The 20864-nt window shown below is 44.8% G+C and overlaps 1 protein-coding gene across 2 annotated transcripts in view; it reads right to left on the reverse strand.

The window, feature by feature from the left end:
* Positions 1-1673: 1673 nt before the first annotated feature.
* LOC144805851 (uncharacterized) overlaps positions 1674-20864 on the reverse strand; it is a 98537-nt gene continuing 79346 nt past the window's right edge. The window contains exons 3-5 of one of the 2 annotated variants that reach the window (XR_013605613.1): positions 20178-20276; positions 3606-3971; positions 1674-2102 (exon numbers count right to left, since the gene is read on the reverse strand). Coding sequence is in view for 1 of the 2 variants with exons in the window: in XM_078672330.1 (XP_078528456.1) it covers positions 3784-3971; positions 20178-20276 (287 nt within the window). In the remaining variant the exon portion in view is untranslated. The remainder of the gene's footprint in view (positions 2103-3605; positions 3972-20177; positions 20277-20864) is intronic. The other variant, XM_078672330.1, reaches the window with a different exon arrangement.

Consider the following 20864-nt stretch of genomic DNA (forward strand, 5'->3'; position numbering starts at 1 on the left):
ATTCGGTATTTACAGAATCGGTAAATACCGAATCTTAACGATTCGGTATTTACAGATTCTGAAATACCTACATCTCCCCCCTTCATATTTACCACTTCTTAAATACCGAATCGGTAAAATTCGGTATTTAAGAAGTGGTAAATAAGAATTACCTACATCGAGCCCCCAGTTCCTATTTGGAACTAAATGAAATCCTTTACCCATCCCAATCGGGTTTTCGACTGGGTTTCAGCACGGAAACCGCCATATTGGCAGTGACCGATTCGCTCAGACAGACAATAGATTCGGGGGGGGCTCGTCGATACTGATTCACCTAGATCTCTCCGCCGCTTTTGATACCATCTCTCATATAAAGCTAGCGGAGAGATTATCTGACTGGTGTCGGGGGGACAGCCCTGAAGTGGTTACAGCATTTTCTGTCTGAGAGAACTCAAACTGTCAGTCTAGTCCCCTATATCTCAGCTAAAATGTCTCTGGAGAAAGGTGTCCCGCAGGGCTCCTGTCTGAGCCCCACCCTTTTTAATATATACATGGCCCCCCAGGCGAGGATAGTGGAGCAGTTGGGCTTCGAGATCATCTCATACGCAGATGACACGCAGCTTATGTTCACCATCGGAAAAAATCCTGAGCAAGAAAAAAATCAGTTTTGCCATTGGTATGAAAGCGATCTGACTGGATGACTGAAAACAGCCTTCAATTGATTCCAGGAAAAACAGAGATCATGCTGATGGGGAAAGCCCTGGACATCTGGTCAGATGAATGGTGGCCCATCCAACTTGGCTCAGCTCCTACCCCCAAACTGTCAGTGAAAAACTTGGGTATAAAAGTAGATCGACAGCTATCCATGAAGGACCACATTGCGGCCACGACCAGCGCATGCTATTATAGCATACGGCTTTTGCGAAAAATTCTTCCATTCATGACTATCCTTCATCGAAGGACATTAGTGCAGGCGATGCTAACCAGCCGCCTGGACTACGGTAATGCTCTGCTGGCAGAAGTAGGGGAAACACACCTGGCCAAACTGCAAGTGGTTCAAAACAAAGCAGCTAGAATGATCCTAAACCGCCCTGCTGGCACCCCTTTGATTCCGTTGCTCAGAGAATTACACTTGTTATCGGTGAAAAAAAGAACTGTCTTCAAAATCTGCTGCCTAACCTTCAATGCCTTGAATGACAGAGGTCCTCTTTACTTACAAAGAAACCTCCTCAAATACTGCCCCTCTAGGAGACTTCGATCCAGTTCGCGGGGCCTTCTTCAGGTGCCCCAAATTCGCCTTACTCAGACTGGCGGCAAAGCCTTCTCATTTCTTGCTCCAAGATATTGGAACCAGCTCCCCCAAACACTATGGGAAATCCCTAGTTACGGTGTCTATAGAAAACAATTGAAAGCCTTTTTGTTTTAACCCACTCTCCATCTTCTCTGTGCTCCCTTCGCAGAATCCTATTCTTCTAGACAGCGCCGAGATGCCCCGGGGTGAGTTGAGTGCTCTATAAATCAATTAACATAACATAACAATGCACTTTCCTGTAGGCACTGTGGGAGTAGGCATTACCCAGAAGTGTCCACCTCCAGGCAAGTGGGAGTGCTGGAAAATGTAGGTCCATATTCGTTAATTACAAGAAATTAATTAAATTTTCAGCTTTATTCAATCACAAAACATTCTTTTATTTTAAAAGAGTAATTTAAGTAGAGTAAGAACACCACAATATTGACTTGTCACCATGTACAGATTTAATGTTTTTCTGCATGTATCTATAATCATTAATAACAAAAAGTGGAGGTTATTTATCTCCTTCTTCAGATGATTAGATAATTAAAGGAGTCTAATGGTCATTTTAATTCAGCAATCATGAGATCAATGAGAGCAAATCTATATACAACTCTACTCCATTAGCAAAGACATTTACTGTATTCATCCATTTCAGAGCAAGTGGTGGTCTTAATTCTCCGTTGACCATCAGTAACAAAGTAAACCTCTCAGTCTTTCAGTGTCCAAGTGTCAGCATCCATGTCTTGCTTACAGTCCCCTCCTGAACACGACATCAAAACCAGTAATTGACACAGGGAGAGGAGCATCTTGGAACCTGCAGCTTTGAAATCTGAAAATACACAAGAGAAGTATGTTAGATCACTTTGCTTAGAAAGAAACTTGAACGATCATCTTAAATTTGGGTTTAAAAACAGAACTAGGCCAGGTTAGAAAAGATTAAGGCTCTGACTTAAAGTTTGACGGAGAGGTAGTAAATGTTGGCGTAGTAGAGTGCTAATGATTATAATGCAGTTGTCATACTTTACATCCACTAGGGTCCCTGTCTGCAAAAATGTAAATAAGGGCTACATATGGAGTGACGTGTAATAGTGACATTTCTACTTTTCCACATCAGCATCTTTAAGATTCTCAACATGCCTTGAGGGCAGCTTCAGTACACCTGGTACAACACAGGGTTAAACGACAAAGTTCAAGCCGCTGAAACTGCAGGGCAGAGACGAACAAAGGCGGAGCATAAATTAGGTGGGGATGGGCGAGGCCACACACCAATGCCAGAGAATGCCAGATAATCGACACTAGAAAGAGGAAGATGCCACCTTGTGTGGTGTGTGGCACTGATAGTCAATCAATCAAGGTTGGTAAAGTGCACCTACTCACCCAGAGGGTCTCAAGGTGCCGGTAGATGGTGCTTCGCATCTCCTCGGCCCTCAACCTGAGCCACCAACAGACCCTGCAGCAACAAGGCAGGGACAACACCAGAAAACCAAAGGCAGCCAGGGAGCAGCAGACGATAGCTCCAGGATAGGTCTAGGGTAGGTGTGCAGTCCCAATAACCCGTGTGGGAAAAAGCGGCGTGCATTGGAAGCGCCAGCAGCCTTAAGCAGCGGTCAGCTCTGGGAAAGTTAAGCAAATTTCCACCTATGGACCCTGTACAGCTTTCCACTGCTTTTCCATTAACCACATTGAAACTATCCACCTCACAGTCCCAGGCTGGGCATTAGGCAACTTTCTGCAAATAACTCACTTAAGAAATCCATTATTTCCCACTCCCACTGCTTGTGAATGATTTGGGCTTTCCAGTGTTACATCCAACATTCGCTCACCTTAAGTCCTTGTTTACATTTCCGTGTGAGGATTGCAGCTGGAGGCTGGCTCACTCCTTAACCTCTGGCAGGTGCCACCAAGACAGGTAGATGGAGGTGCATGGTAGCTTTTTTTGCATGTACATTGCAATCTTCATATTTTTTACTTGGTGCATCATGGGTGCTTTGGGGTTGCTCCGTGACTGCAGGGGGTAAATTACCCATAAGTACCCATAAGTACCAGCACGGTTCGTGAAATAATATTGTACGCCTGCATTGATGTTCATGCATACATTGGTATGGACATCTGTGAATACCCTACTGCCACCTGGGGCTGTCCTGGCAGCCCTACTACAAACACAGAAGCTGTGCAATAGCCAAACTCCAAACCTCCAGCGGATCGCGGGTGTCTTTGGAGCTCTACTCCCAGCCTTCTCCTCTTCCTGAGCTGGGACCAGTTCTACCCTTGCCCCACATGACCCACACTCCCCACACTGAAGTATGTTCAGCAGCACACCTCCTCGTCTTACCTTAGAGTCCTGCATTGAGTAGCAGTACCGCTGCCAGCGGATCGCGGGTGGCTGTGGAGCTCTACTCCCAGCCTCTCCTCTTCCTGAGCTGGGTCCAGTGCTACCCATGTCCCACATGGCCCACGCTGAAGTATGTTCAGCAGCACACGGTGAGCCGGTCTCACCTCCTCGCCTTACCTTAGAGTCCTGCATTGAGTAGCAGTACCGCTGCCAGCGGGAGCAGGCTGGCACGGATCCTCACATAGTTGGCGGTGTTGCACAAGTCGGTGCTGCAGCAGTAAACATAACTGTAGTAATCACCACTCCATCCGCTGCCTTCTCTACACAGGGCTGAGCAGCTTCTGTATGAGGTGTCATCTTGTAATCCTAAGGAAAAACAGGAAAGAATTGTCCAAAGCTATCAACCTCAAAGTAGTCTTGGTAAACTGAGATTCAGGTTGAGATCAAATTCCTGGCCAGTGTCCAGTTTACAGACTGGCCAGTGTCCAGTTTACAGACTGGCCAGGGCATCTTCAGAACCACAAGAAGCAGCACATAGCTACTCGCATAGCACGTGCCAACTAGTCACCTGTGTGCATACACATACATGCTTAGCACATATTTAGCGTAATATAGCACAGACACTCGCAAACTTGCAGACTTGCAACAGACACACACAAATCATCCCTGTGCCAACAGCCTTCCACATGCACTCACACATGTATGCAGTTACAAAAGCATTGGCAAAGCTAATAGGTCATGCCTATCAGTGCTATTAGCAATGTTTTGTAGCCCTGCTGTACAGCAGTGTGGATGCTTAGCAGTGCTGCTAAAATTAATTTAGGAAACCACTATCACCAAGGCAGGGCTAATGCTCTTTTTAAAGGATTAGTCCTAGATGCATCATAGCCTTTTTAGGATAGAGCATGCGCTAGCACACAGGTCTCACTTGCGAGACACTCTTGTATCCAACAAGGACTTGGATCCCACCCGTTGCTTACCATTTGTTGGCTTGCGTGGCACTCTTCTTTACAGCCACGCAATTCATCAAGGCAGTCCTAACATCATTTATTTTCCTCTCCTTGGAGCAGGGATCAAGCACTTGTTGATTCAACTTAATCAGTGGCCGTCCGCTACTCCGAATGTGATTGAGGTACAATTGTGTTATTTTTAACTTCCAGTGCCATGCTAACAGGAGGTTTGTGACTAGCAAAAATGTGCCCAGCAGGACAAACAAAATTGTAAAGATTTATTTTCGATAGTTAACTTTATTTTATTTTGCCAAGTCGTCTTTTGTCACTTTTCACTCATGTTTTCCTTTTGTTTTGCTTGTCGGCGCTATTCTCAAAAAATGAGGATTGTCTTATTTCAAAGCGACATTGTTTCTTTTTCATGTGTAATTTGTGAAAGGATGCTTTAACACATAATTGTGAAGTACACCGCAATCCACCCCACTCCAATCCGCCCACTCCAATCCACGTCAATCTAATCTACCCCAGTCACAATCCAATCCAAACCACTCACCCAAATCTAATCCACTCCAATTCACCGCACTCCAATCCTTCCAGCCACCCAACTCCAGTCTGCCCCACTACAATCTGCCATACTCTAGTGCAACCCATTCCAACCTGCTACACCCCACTTCAATCCAATCAATACAAACCTGCCCCAGTCCAATACGAAACAATCTGCTCCATTCTAATCTGCCCCACTCCAATCCAAAATAATATGCCCCATTCCAATGTGCTCCTTTCCAATCTGCCCCATCCCAAACTGCCCCATCCCAAACTGCTCCATCCCAAACTGCCCCACTCCAATCCGCCCAATCCAATCCAAAACAGTGGGCCACACTCCAATCCATCTAGCTCCAAATCAAACAATCTGCTCCACCGCAATCCAACCAATGGTGTTGGGCAGAGTAGAGTAGGGCAGATCGGAACAGGGGAGATTGCTTTGGATTGGTGTGGGGCAGATTGTTTTGGATAGTAAAGGTGTGGATTGTAGTGTGTTGAGGTGGACTGGACTACAGTGGGGTAGATTGTTTTGGGCTGGGTTGGGGTGGATTGCATTGGTGTTTGGTCGATTGAATTAAAGTGGGGTGAATTGGATTGGGCTGGATTAGGGTGGATTCGATGGTGTTGGGGTGAGGTGGATTGGATTGCAGTGGGGTGCTTTGGAGTGGGAGAGATTAGAGTGGAGTGGATTTCAGTGAGGTGGATTGGAGTGGGACAGTTTGCTTTCGATTGGTGTGGGACAGATTAGAGTGTGGCAGATTGTTTTGGATTGGTGTGGGATGGATTGGAGTGCAGCAGATTGTTTTGGATTGGAATGAAGATTGGAATGGGATGGATTGGAGTGGGGCTACTTGATTTGAATTGTAGTGGGGTGGATTAGAGTGGGCAGATTATTTTAGACTGGGGTGGGTCAGATTGTCGTGGGGGGACTAGAGTCCCTTGACCCCTTCCAATCTGGCTTCAGGGGAGGATGCAGTACGGAAACCGCCATGCTCCACATTGTAGACGACATCCACCACTCACTCGACAATAACAAAACTAGCCTTCTGAGCCTCCTAGATCTATCCTCAGCGTTTGATACTGTTAATCACTCTGCAAACCTTAATATTCTTAGAGATAGATTTGGCCTAAATGGTATGACACACAAATGGTTTGTCTCTTACCTTCAATACCGCACACAACATATCAAAGTCCAGAACAGCCTATCTAAGCCTACCCCCATCTCCTTAGGAGTTCCCCAAGGTTCTATCCTCTCTCCCTCTCTCTTTAACCTCTTCATGGAACCCCTAACACTCATTCCCAAACAAGCCAGGATCAACCACCATCTCTATGCCGACGACACCCAACTCTACTATAAGATTAAAACTCATGCTGACATCATTCACCTCAACAACACCCCCCCTCATCAAGATTCAAATCTGGTTCCACATGAACCACCTCAAACTTAGCCCCCAAAAAACCTAAATAATACTTTTTTCCCCAAAAAACAATCAGCTCCCCATTCAGAACTGGATCACAGACCTTAATGCTCTCAACTGCTCCTTATCCCTGTCCGACTCAGTCAAATCACTAGGGATCTCCCTTGACAACCTCCTCACCCTCAAGGTCCACATCAATTCTGCCAAAGGGGCTCTCTTCACTCTCCGCCACCTAAAGAAAAAAAATCAAGCCCTTCATCCCAAGAGATGACTTCAAACTCGCTGTCCAATCCCTTGTACTCTCTCGAATTGACTACGGCAATGCCATTCTTACTGGAATTCCCAAGATCCACCTAGCACCTCTAAAATCTGTTCTCTACCTTGCAGCGAGGCTTATCACAGACTGCAAACGATTCGACCACATTTCCCCTGCCCTCAAAACCCTTAAATGGCTCCCCATTGAACGTAGGTCCACTTACAAAACGGCCTGCATTACACACAAAACTCTCCATCATAACACACCATCCTACCTCACTAACAACCTTCGTAAAGCCGGCTGCTCCCGATCTCTGAGAAGCACAAACTCCTTCCTTCTTATCCCCCCCCCTTATGAAAAAGAAATCCACTCAGTCTCGATCCTTTTCCGGCAATGCTCCCTGCATTTGGAATGCGCTGCCTACTAAACTTCGATGCAATCCTTCCTATTCCATCTTCAAAATAGAACTCAAACTACATCTCCTCAATAAATACTGGGGACCCTAATCCCTATCTGCTCCCCTACACTGGCTCCCCGCCACCTGCCCTACCCCCCTTCCTCATCACCTCCCCCCTCCCTGTCCACCACCCTCGCATTCCCTCACACCCCCGTCCGTCGTCTACCCTCAGCCCTCATCATCCCTCTCCAACGCCCTCCAATGTATTGACCTACCCTCCCTTTCCTTATCAAATCCTCCCTTTCCTTACTGCCCTATCTTCCCAGCGCTCTTCTTAATTTTTTGTGCCTATGCAATTATAATTACCACTTACTCGACAGTATGGTGTTTGTCTTCCCATATTTATCCTCCTGAAGTCCCCCATATGTTGACTTATATGTTGTGTATATACGATACTGCTATGTTTTTGGGTCCCTGTGTTTCTACCTTCTGGCTCACAATATGTAAAGCGCTACGATGCCCCCGGGTCCAGCCAGCGCTACATAAAACCTCTAAAATAAAAAAAATAAAAAATAGAGTGGGGAAGACTATTTTGGATTAGAGTGGGCAGATTCGCGAGGGGCAGAGTGTTTTGGGGCAGGTTGTTTGGATTTGAGTGGGGCAGATTAGAGTGGGGCAGATTAGAGTGGGGCAGATTGGAGGTTTGTTGTGGGCAGATTGGAGTGGAGCAGATTTGAATGGGGCAGATTGGATTAAGGCAGATTGCAAAGGGGCAGATTGTTTTGGATTGGAGTGGGGAAGCTTTTTTGGGATTGAGTGGGGCAGGTTGTTTTGGATTGGATTGGATAGGGGAGATTGGAGCAGGGCAGAGTGTTTTGAATTGGAGTGGTTCAGATTGGGGTGGAGCCACTGCTCCACTCCAATCCAAAACAAGGTGCCCCACTCCAATACAAAACAATCTGCCCCACTCCATTCTGCCCCATTCAAATCCAACACATTCCAATCCAGTCCTCCTCACCCCAATCAACCTTACCTCACTCCAATCCAATACACCCACACCAATCCAATCCACCATAATCCAGCAAAATCTGATCTATCCTACTCCAATCGACCCCACCCCACTTGAATCTACCCCACCTCAGTCCAAACCACCTCAATCTAATCCACCCCAATCCAATCTGCCCAATCCAAATGCACCCACTGCAATCAATCTACTCTACTCCAATCCAATTTGCTCCACTCCAATCTGACTCACTCTGCCCCATTCCAATTTGCCCTGTTTCAATTTGCCCCTTTCCAATCTGCCCCTCTCCAACCTACCCCACCCCAATCCTTGACACTCCAACAGACCCCACTCTAATCCACTCCACTTCAATCTGCCCACTCTAATCCAAAACGATCTACCCATACTAATCCACCACACTCAAATCCAAACCAATCTGCCCCACTACAATCCACCCCACTCCAATCTAATTCACCCCATCTAGTCCATCCCACCCTAGCCCATCCCACTCTTCTTAATCCAGCCCACTCTACCCCACTCCAATCCACCACCCCCTCCAGTTCAGGCCACCCCTGAGCAAATTAGTTAATCTCTCTATGGATAAAAAGAAAAGAAACACATAAAGAAATCAGTTGCGCCCATGTCCATATCTTACTGAAAATAAATTTGGAAGCAGATAACATCTGTTGTCCCAAGAAAAATAGATAACATCTGTTGTCCCACTATCCATTCTTCTCAAAGGAGAAAATATATTTCTTGAAGTGTGTGTGGTACAGTAAAACATTACTACAAATGGCAAGAGTTTTAAGAGGGGCAACACAGAAGACTACAAAATTAAAGTAGTGCCTCAATCACAGCACAATGAGTGGAAGGACAGCAGTCAAACTGAAGCAATCAGTACTTGGTCGATGCTCCAGCAGAAAGAAGAGGAAGTGAAGCCAGCGCCCACTGGCCAATTAGAAGGCAGCAAATAAGAGTGACAATGAAGCCAATTAATGTTAAGCACTGAGTGGACTGCAAGCCCTTTATTGTATTCAACATCTCTCACAAGACAGAGCACATGCAGTGCAATACAATACCCATCACAGCATCACAGGGATAGAGGACTGATGGGGTCAGCAGAGCTTCATGGCTATGATTGCTTTCAAATAAAGCAATTTTTATGCAGCCTATTTTTCTTAAAGAAAAAATGAGGCATGTTCCTTAAAAGACATGGAACGTTTCACTGTTATATTTTAGGAGTAGGCAGGGGTCCATGGGTCCATTGTGTGCTCTTAAAAATATATTTTTAAACATTCTCAAATGGTCAGGGGTCCTATGGGGCCCCTTCCCATTCATGACATTTTGAATTGGTCATATAATATTAATGTTTTGCAACTGTAATTAGGTTGCAAAATATTAATACATAGCACTGCGTTCGGGTATTTGGAAGAAACATCCTAAACACAACCCTACAAATACTGAACTGCAAACTGGGTTTGCAATTCTGTAGAATCTCAGTTTGGTGTTGCAGTCCCAACTGCCCCGATTCTGAGATTCAGACTGTTTACAACCTCAAATATGGTTTGTGCATCTTGCCCAAAATAGTTTATTAGAGGTTGCAAACCCTCACATTTACTAAATCTGAGTGTGTGCAAACTATAAAACATTTTGTAAATAAGGCTGTGTTCATTGAGCAGTTTAGACATTAAAGAAACAGACAACATTTAAGGCCACTGGCATGTCCAGATCAGAACTCAGCTGATACCTGGGGATACAGATGTTCTCAGAGGAACACTTGGACGATCAGATAAATTGGACCCATACATGGAAATACCAATGTGAGTTACCGACCTAGGATCATGCGGGTGATTGAATGAATAAATATGGGGTTCTGGCTATTGTGATGCTCATGTGTGGCCCCTGTTTTGTGCCGGGAATCTTACTGCTCACACCTTTGAATACATTCAGGGTGCAGCTATCCAGATGCGGATAAGGTTGGCAGAGATACCAGTGTATCATTCAGTTTGGTAATCCCATGAACTCATGAATGCCCACCTGGGAATCCTCAGAGCAGAAGAGATTTGAAATACACAAGATGGGCATGGCTATGGCTCTCACCTCGGGCAGCCTCAACAGGACCCAAGTTTGATGATATGACTGAGGCTAAAGTGGCTTCCTGAAATTCATGTTTGTAGAAGGCATGCGCTCATTTAGGAACCTGTGAAATCCTGGCTGAAATATGCTGGTAGGAAGGAAACGCTGTTGAGATACAGCCTGTTCCTGACCTTTATTGAAAGGGTGCACTCCAGTGTCATCAGATTCAGTCTTGGTGTCCTTACGGTCACATGTGCCGTGGTAGGGTTGGGTGCTTTTAGCCACATCAGACGTTCACGTGGATAGTGGGGATTCTACTGGGGGACCTGTAATACTATTGCTTATGGTAATGTTTCTACCACTTCCTGGTAGAGCACATGCTATCACTCCCTCTGCATCTAAACCTACAGCCGCTGCTACAACTGTGTACAGCAAAACACACAAGATGATGGACTGTTCCCATGAGGCACAGGGTCAAGACTGATTTGCATATGGCCATGTCTGAACTGGGGTGGCTTGGTGAGCAAAATAACGATGGATTAAACCCAGATCTGTCACTGGGGGTGAAGTTTTGCCATTGTGCAACATTCTGTCCATCATCTTGTGTGTTTTGCTGTTCACTCTATGTGGGAAGGGTATGTCCAGACTTGGGTCCCTTGCTCACTAGGCCACTGGAGTCAAGCTATCCTGACTGATGAAGGCGGATAGCCAGAAACCGGTCCTAGGATGCTTGATTCCGGTCCAGGGAAGACAGGACTTGGCAGTTCGGGCTGGACTGTTCCCATGAGGCACAGGGTCAAGACTGATTTGCATATGGCCATGTCTGAACTGGGGTGGCTTGGTGAGCAAAATAACGATGGATTAAACCCAGATCTGTGACTCGGGTGAATGTTTTGCCATTGTGCAACATTCTGTCCATAATCTTGTGTGTTTTGGTGTACAACTGTGTATGCACGACTGGAATTTATTTATTTATATGATTTTTAGAGTGGCCGAATCACCCCCATCGGGGTATCTCCGCACTGTGACTACTCGTGACCAACCCAGGAAGATGATTCAGAATTGAGAAGTTTTCAGCTGCTTTCTGAAGGTCAGAAAGTTGGTACATTGGCACAATTGGATGGGGAGTTGTTTCCAGTAGCACGGGGCAAGGTGGGAGAAAGCTTTACCGCCCATGCAGGCTAGTTTGAAGCACGGGATATGGGGGAGCGCTTGGTGACTCGACCGCAAGGGCCTGGATAGTATGTATCTGACCAACTTTTCTGTCAGATAACTTGGACCCATGTTGTTTAGGCATTTTTACACCATCCAGCAGACTTTAAATTTGATTCTCTTTTTCACTGGGAGCAGTGTAGTTATTGAAGTAACTCAATAGATGCGGTCCTGGGAGGGGGATTGGTCATCAAACGGGCTGCGGTATTTTGAACTACTTGTCGTTTATTGAGGGAGGTTTCCTTTGCAGATATCAGCAGGGCATTGCAATAGTCCAGGCAGCTAATGATCAAAGCCTGGATTGGGGTTTTACTTGTGGATAGTGGCAGGAGAGGGAAAACACTTCAGAGGAGGCAGAGCGTTTAATAGCATGCCCGGCAGTAATGTTCAAGTGACTCTAATGTAAGTTTCTGATCTAATCGCATTCCTAGATTTTTCACCACCTGGTTAGGGGGGGAGGAGCTGATCCTAATTCCCAAGGCCACCAAATGGGGGACCATCTCACGGATGCTTCTCCGAACAACATATTTTCGGATTTTTCAGTACTAAGCTAATGGAGGTTTTCTCCCATCCAATGCGCGGTGCCTTTCATACCCTCCGAAAAGGTGAATTGAATGTTGAGGTTAGATTGATCAAAGGAGAGAAGAAGTTGCATGTCTTCGGCATATGAGATTGAAATGAAACCTAATTTCCTCAAAAGGCCAGCCAAGGGGGTAACATAGATGTTGAATAATGTGGGGTTCAAACATGAGCCCTGCGTTACCCCTTGGTGACTTTGGTGGTCTGTGAGCGAAAAGTGCCCAGATTGATGGTGTGGGTTCTGTCGGTTAGGAATTTGGTCAACCATTTTAAGGCCTTTCCCTGTATGCCTCTGTCCTCAAGGCGCTTGAACAGGATCAGGTGGGAGATGGTATTGAATGCTGCAGACAGGTTTAGCAGCACCAGGAGTAATGCCTAACCGTTGTCCATCCGGGCCACAGTACAGAGACGGCTCTCCTGGCCACAATTGAACATCTGCGGACCATTCTTGATTCTGGTCAAAGTGCAGCACTGATCCTGTTGGATCTCAGTGCCGCCTTTGACACGGTTTCTCATGGTATTTTGTTACAGCGGCTAGAGGAGGCGGTGTGACTGGTCTGGCTCTGGAATGGTTCAGATCCTTTCTGACCGAAAGATCTTTCCGAGTGTCCGCCTACCGTTTCTTTCTCAGGTCCATTCTATCGACCAGGGGGTACCCCAGGGCTCGGCATTGGGCCCTTTGTTTTTCAATCTGCACGTTCAGCCTCTAGCTGCGGTCACCAGGCAGTGGGACTTTACCATGGTTTCATATGCTGACGACAAGCAGCTTGTTGTGACCTTGGCTGAAGGCTCTTCTCCGAATGCCTCCAAGTTTAGAGATGGGATGGCGGCTGTAGCTGAATGAATGGCTGCCAATTGCTTGCAATTAAATGCCAACAAAACCGAGGTTTTGTTGGTTGGGAAGAACACAAGCTTGTGGAGCGAGCATTGGTGGCCGACTGTTCTGGGTGACATCCGCATTTTAAAGGATGTGGTAAAAAAATCTGGGGGTATGGATGGACTCATCTCTTAGTCTTCAGGTCACACCAGAAAAGTGTCTGGCACGTGTTTTGGCCTTCTGCAGGGTCTTAATTTAAGCCCCTTCTGAAGTTCTTTGAACCATTTTGACATCAGCTGATTGTCCAGTCGACTATCTTATCTCACCTGGGATATGCCAGCTCCCTTTTGTTGGGGGCAAAGAAGGCTGAAATACTTCGGAGGCAATGTGTCTAGAATGCTGCTGCCAGAGCCTTGGTGGGACTCCCATGATTCTGCCCCATTGCTGGTATCACTCGGAGACTTCATTGGCTCCCTATGGAGAAGCGTATTCAATTTAAGGCATTGTGTCTTTCCTTTAAGATTTTGAAACTTGCTATGCCTAGCTTGCTGAGTAACTTGCTTACTCCCTATGTCCCCCCTCGCCAGCTACGTTCTGCGGGGCTGCACCTCGTTATAGTTCCACGGGTAAAGTGCTGCCACGCTGAGGGGCACTCTTTTAGCTGCCTGGTGGCTAGGCAATGGAACTCCCCGTCTCTGCAGATTCGCAGTATAGAGTGTCTGCTTGTCTTCAGGAAAGCCAATAAAACTGTTCTCTATCCTTCAGTTTAGCTTTGGTTGTCTGTCTGTCGACGCTGTTTCAGGTGTTGTGTTTGTTCTGCCTCACTGCTGCTGAAAGCGCAGGGATGCCCCTTCGCTGGGGCAGCTGTGCACTATACAAGCCAAGATAACATAACATAACATAACATTGTCTGCTAGTATTCGGATGTTAGCAGTGACTTCCACCAGCGCCAACTCAGTGCTGTGCCTAGGTCAAAATCCGGATTATGAGTGGTCTAGACGATTTGAGGATTCAACAAACTCAGACAAATGCTTGTTTATGTGCTTCTACAAGAGTTTGCTGTGTAAAGGGAGCAGATAGATGGGACGATAATTAGAAACATCTTCCGGGGTGGCTTTAGGGTTCTTTCTGATGGGGATGACCTAAGCCGCTTTCCACTCAAGGGGGAGGCTGCCTTCCTCATGGGTCTATTAAGGATTGGATGTGATGCCAGTGAATCACTAGCTTCATCCCTTTAGGCACACACTATTGTCTTTTTCCAAGAAAGAGACTTCCAGTCTTGTTTTATCAATTTAGTTCATTGATATATCTTTATTAGTTTGCATTTTCATTCCTCTTGTAGTTTCATATTATCATCATATGTTGATTTTATACATATATTTCACTGCAGGCGATGTCTTGTAAACAAATCCAATGCATTTCGGGCACTAATTGGTGCCCTTCGTCAGGGAACAGACACTACAGGAATATGTGTAAACAAAACATTAGGATGCGTTTTCCGTTACAATCATTTAAATAAAGTGCATTACAAAATAATTGCATGAATCACTGAGGTTTAGAAGTAGCGTTGTGATATCACCTTGTGTGACCCCTAAGCCCGTGAGGTTACTAGAAAACATGCTAGGGATTAAAATGGCGTGTCACTTACAAGCCTGTTATCGTATGGTGAGTCTACGGATGGATCTGAAAAATGAACGGAGAAAATCAATATGAGATTTGCGATAAGTTAAGTCTACGCGTTAATCGCGCAGAGTTTCCGGGAGGGTATCATTAACTGACCTTGTTGTAGAATCGAGCGTGTTCGAGTACGCTGGCTCCCTTGAGAAACGCCGGCATAGAGCTGGTCTAGCCGAATCTTAAAAAGATATAAGCGGAGTTGCTATCACGTGATCATAAAGTTAAACAACAGACTGCGTTGTATGGTAGAATCGGTAACTGAGCCATTTATCGCGTGACTATGAGGCGGTAGCAAGTATGTATTGTAGATGCGGAAGTGTACTACTAGCGATAGTTGTGAAGAAAAAGATTAATAGTAGGGTGAAAAATAAAAAAATAAAAAAGGGGGATTTGGCGGCAACGTGTATAATAAAGATACGAACTCGTGAGTCCGATGTGTTCACGCACCCGCTCGTAGTATCTGAGCTATGGGGCTGCCTAGGGATCAAGGGGATGTGTGTGTATGTAAACTAGTGTTTCAAACAAAGTCCGTTTGATTTCTTGGTCACATTAAATGAAAATAAACAAAAGGTGACATATTATGGTGGGTCTGTTTGAACAATCACAGTAATTACAATATGGTCCATAGAACATTCCTATAGATAGCATGACATTTCTATCCTATCATTTAAGCCAAAAGGCTTCTGGGTGGAAAGTCTTTGTATCCAACAGTATTCTCTTCTTAATAGATGTTTCGTATTGTCTCTTCCTTCTATTTTGTTCACAGTTTCTAAAATTGTGAATTTGAGTTGAGAAATATTGTGTTGTTCTTCCACGAAGTGGGCTGATAGCGAGGACTTCATATTTTTTAAGCGGATGTTTGATTTATGTTCAGTTAATCTCACTTTGATACGTCGTTCCGTTTTGCCCACGTACAATTAGCCGCATGGGCATTTTATTGCGTATATCAAGTTGCTTGAGTCACAAGTAGCATTGACATGGAGTTTAATTTCGTATCCCTTCATGGGATGGTTGATCTTGTTCCCCTTGATTACACTGTTACAGTTGCCGCAATTGAGACACGGTTTGGTTCCTGAGTATTCAACAGGTGGTCTGGGTTTGTTTTGGAGGATTTCCCCCAAGTTGCGTGCTCTCGTGTTTGCAAATATGGGTGGAAGGTTGAAAATCTGTTTGAAGTCGGGTTCGATATTTAGAAGTGGCCAATGATTCAGAATTATTTTCTTGAATTTCTTGCTGGATGTTGAAAATTTAGAAACCACCACTGGTCGGGTTTGTTCTGTTTTGACTTTTGTTGATAAAAGTTTTGTTCTTGTTATGTTTCTAATCCTTTCTTTGGATTCTTCAATCATAGAATGAGGGTACCCTCTGTAAGAAATTTTTGAGCTGTCTCGTTAGTTCTTTGATCCACCATGTTTAACTCAGAAGTGATTCTTTTCACACGTGCAATCTGTGAGAATGGTAAGTTTCTTTTGAGGTTGGGTTCATGAAAGCTACTAAAGTGTAACATGTTGTTTCTATCCGTGGTTTTTACGAACAGATCTGTGGAGAATCCTTCTGTGGTTACGGAAACTTTGACGTCCAGGAAATTCACTGAGGTTTCGGATATTTCCCAAGTCAGTTGTATACGTTCATCTATTTGGTTGAATTTAGTGAGCACCTTTTGTAACTCCACTTTGGAGTTTGTCCAGATGATAAATATGTTGTCAATATATCCGATGATCAATTTCAAATTGTCTGTCCATTCTTTTTTGGCGAAAATGTGTTTGTTCTCATACCATTGCATAAATATATTAGCATATACTGGTGCCGCCGAGTTGCCCATGGCCATTCCGGTAAGTTGTTGATACCATTTATCCTGGTATTTGAAACAGCTCTGATAGAGCGTGAAGAGCATGAGTTCCATCAAGAATGTCTGAAAACAAGAATCCAATTCTGTATTGAGTAGTGCTTCTTCCATCGCTTCTATGCCCAGCGTGTGGGGTATGCTGGTGTATAGTGAGCGGACATCAGCTGTACAGAGTATAAGTTTCTCATGAGGTTCAACTCTCACCTCTTGTAGTTTGAGCAAAAATTGTGTGGTATCCTTAACATATGTTGTCATGGCTTGCACAGTGGGTTGAATATATTTGTCTAAAAGTTGTCCGATCGGCTCATGGAGACTACCGCAGGTGGAGACAATAGGTCTCATCGGTGGATCCATTATGTTTTTGTGTTGGGATGAAGCTAGTGATTCACTGGCATCACATCTAGTTTATGTACGTCCGACGTTGTGGGACACTCGACGCCACCTTTGGAGCACCCAAAAAACCACAAACAGCCTGACAAATCAAGTGTAACGTAGCTGTGCATTTGCCCAAAAACATTTTTAATCTATTAAGGATTGAGCAAATGGGAGCAGCAAGTGTCTTATATAGCAGGACGGAGGTCTTGGCAGGTATTGGGTCAAGTGGAGGCCCTGATTTCACTGTTCTTAGTAGTGCATCCACTTCGATGGTCGTAAGAGCGGGAAACATTTCTCGAGTTAAGGCGTCGGGTGTGACCAGGGGACATTCTATACAAGGACCTGACTGGGGATAGGTGGCTAAAGTAATCTTTTGATATATGTTTTTTATTTTCTGAGAGAGAAGGTTTGCAATGTTGTCACATAGAGTTTGAGAAGGGGCTTCTTCGATATTACATGCCCTAGAGTTATTAAATGATTTCAGGACCTGGAATAAAGTTCGCTAGGAATTCTCCACTTTTTCGAGTTCGAGTGCGATGTGTGATTTCAGAGCGAATTTCACGTTTTTGTGGTATATTGCTGGTGCGCTCTTAAATTTTTCTTTATCAAGTGGGTTTGGGAGAGGCGACAGCCGTTCTAGTTTTTTGCAATGGCTTTTTTTGGTTCTGACATTGGGAGAATACCATGGAGTCTGGTGACGTTTGGTGGAAACCGGTTGCAGTTTCAGTGGGGCTAGGCGGTCAATGGTGGATAGTATACTAGCTGTGAATGAAGATAAGCGTTCCTCTGTGCTGTTTAATTCCGAGTTCTGGGGGGGTATGAAAGTGTGATGTATTTCCTATGGGTACTGTATCGATCCCCCTATTTCTGACCCTTGTCTGGTTAATAATGAACTAGCAGCCATCCAACGGCGCAAAAACCCGTTATCTGATTAGCCACACCACGGCACAGAAGCGCGTAATCTGATTAGGTCATAGCGCATGCCATCTCATTAGGCAAGCACTATTTCTCCAGCCCCCTGATAGGCATACGGAGTTCTCAAAACAAATCAAACCTACAGCGACCTGGGAAATCCCCATAGCCATTGTTTTGATTTCACCGAGAACTTCAGTAAAGAATGTGCGAACGACCAGTTCGTATGACATCCTTATTGACGTACTTATGTCCATCCTTGCGTCAATCTCGGCACCTTTCAGGTATAAATATTACCGACATTGCCTTAAGCAAACACACGCGGTGGTGACGAGATTGGAGCAGCGAGACTTGCCGAGAAGCCCAGCTGAGAGCGAAGCCCACAGACGCTGCCCCTTCTTCCTGACGCGCTGAGAGAGAGACGCTGCCTTTTCTCTTGCCGAGAAATCCAGCACCGGCGCTTCCAAGCCGCCCTCGCAGGCAGCTGGAATATCAAGACCTGGGATAAGAGATACCATCCCTCCAGCCTTCTAGATCCCAGGTACAGAACTGAATAACCCCTTGCAGAGAATTCTTGAGTCAGACCCTTGGCAAAACAAACTTAACTTAAACTACTACTTATCTACTCCCGCCCACGTATTAGGCTTAGGTCAGGTACACTGGGGTAGGCGTGGTTAGAAGCACCAGTTGAGTACGATTAGTCAATGTATATATGTATGTATCTATTTTATCTGTTTTAAAGTATCATATGGCTCAGAAACCATATCAATGCTTTTACAGTATTATTTTATAATTCTGTTTTTACTGTATGCACTTTACTTAACTATAAGTATTGCAATAATAGCGATCCATTTCTCTTGTACGAGAAAAGAGACTGATCAATAAATAACATCTTTTATTGAACACGCCCGTCTCTTCCTTTTCTCTACAATCTGGTGAAACTAAGAATGCACTGAACTGACTGAGTAAAATAAGTTGTCTTTTGTTTTCACACGACTCTAGAGATACACTCTTGATTAGGGGAGAGCAAAGTTGTCATGTTCTATGGTTGTCAGAAACTAAATCCCTTCTTGTCTATCCAGGGAGGTTAAAATCCTCCTTGCCTATTCGAGAAAGTTTCTAGTGAACTCTGAGCTAGCTGGCAAACACTAAACTTTAAGTCTAATATCGTCAGTAGAAGACCTAGTTAACCTCTGTCCTAGGTCTATACTATTGAAGGTATTATTCCAATGCGCAGAGCCTATTGGGATAATAGGAACTACACTACAAAAGTTTTGTGGAACTTTGAGGGTGTGATTTTATGCCATTGTCTGTGTCGCCTAGTGGGATATGTTTAGGCGGCTGTGTTTTCTTTTGGACCGCTGATTTGCAAGTCGATCAAAGAGTGATATGACCATGTCAGGGAACTAGTAGCTTCATAAGTGATATTGAGGGAGTTTGTTAGAATTAAATCTAATGTTCGTCCTGCCAGGTGGGTGGGTTCATTATTTATTTTAGTTCATTCAAGCGTTGATAGGTCTGTCAATAGTGATGAAGCTTCTCTGTTTGCAAGGTTTTCACCGTGCACATTGAAATCTCCCAGTAGTAGGAAATTGCTAGATGAGATAACATGGGGTGAGATTAGCTCCATTAGTTGTGAGGAAAAATTGGAACGTGGTCCCGGAGGTCAGTATACAAGAGCGCCTTTCCAACTAAGTTGAGGATGTAGGTCAGCTGTGAAAACTAAGATCTCCATGATGTTGCTGCATTGTTGGACAATAATGGAGATATTGACAGTGACTTTGTATATGATAGCTAATTTTCCTCCCACCTTATGGGGTCTATCCAGTTTTTGAATATGGTAACCCTCAGGAAGTGCAACAGCGATATCAGGGTTGGAGAAAGGCTTGGTCCAGGTTTCAGTCAGAAACCCGATATGAGTGAGGATAACAGGTCCCAAATGTTTATTGCATGTTTGGGTAGAGATCTGACATTGGCCAGAAAGCAATTCCAGCCTCTGTTACTTTGATGAGTGAGTTGCAGGGTCCTTTCTGTGTGCAAGTGACATGGGGTGGTCTAATTTCACGGGTGAGTGGGGTTGCAGTGGTTGCATTGGTTAGGGGGCATGTAGGTGCTGCGCTCAGAAATGGAGCATGGACTATGGACGCTCATATAATGCTTACCCTGTGACATCATTGGTGACCCATCAAGCTTATACTGTGGATGGTTGTGTGATGCCCATTCAGACATGTGCCTCACCAGAGTGAACATTTCATAGCAAATATCACAAACATTTGTAAAATGCTGAGTCCCATGTGTTCCTCTTGTGCTTTCGTCACCATGGATAGGTACCCAAAACTTGTACAGAGGCTGGTTGTGAAATGTCAATTCACAGGGACTGCTCTCCTGCAGTCCTTATGGGGACCAAATGTATACTATGGCCAACTGAGCTATCGCGCTATCTGTCTTAACATGTATTGTTGTGTAAACCTTAATAAATGTACTTTTCACTGATTCATGCTAAAGACATACCTCTCGCTAGCTTAGCTGGTTCTTCAGGAGCGGGTGATGAGGACAGTGAGGCTGTTTCTTGAAGTGATCTTGCCCCAGAATAATAATGGTTATACGTATCTGCAAAGTTTAATGGAGTAAAGGTTATTGGTTAGAAGAGTATATGTGTATCTTCATTTGGCACCATACATAGTATCTGAATTGGTGGACATCCATGTGACTGCAAAGCATGTCTCCGAGTGACATTTGTGTGGAAGAGAGCACTGCACCTCAATACATGTGGTGTTCATGTACCAACAAACAGTATATAATTTGAGCCGGTGGTTGCACATGGGAACCACCTGCACACATTTCTGGGAACAGGCATTTATTTTCCACATAGGCTTTGACAGAGTGAAAGTGAGGAAAACACAAATGGAGGAAAGAAAGAATGAGGGAGAAAAACATGGAAAAGCAGTGGCAAAGAGAAAAATCAGGATTTACAAAGAACTTTCAAGAGTGAAATAAAACGTAGGGAGTGTCTGGTGGTGAATTAAAGAGACATGGGGTGGAATGAAGATGACAAGCATTGATATTCAGCTCCTCAACCTCCAATAGCACCAGCCCTGGGCTTTTGAACAAAACTTTAGGCCCGGCATTAATTCTTTTACAAATTTCGGACTGGCAGCATTCCATGCATGGAATGTGTGGAAATGTCATGTTTCAGTA

The sequence above is a fragment of the Lissotriton helveticus genome (assembly GCF_964261635.1).
Source record: "Lissotriton helveticus chromosome 1_1 unlocalized genomic scaffold, aLisHel1.1 SUPER_1_unloc_3, whole genome shotgun sequence".
Lineage (NCBI taxonomy): Eukaryota > Metazoa > Chordata > Amphibia > Caudata > Salamandridae > Lissotriton > Lissotriton helveticus.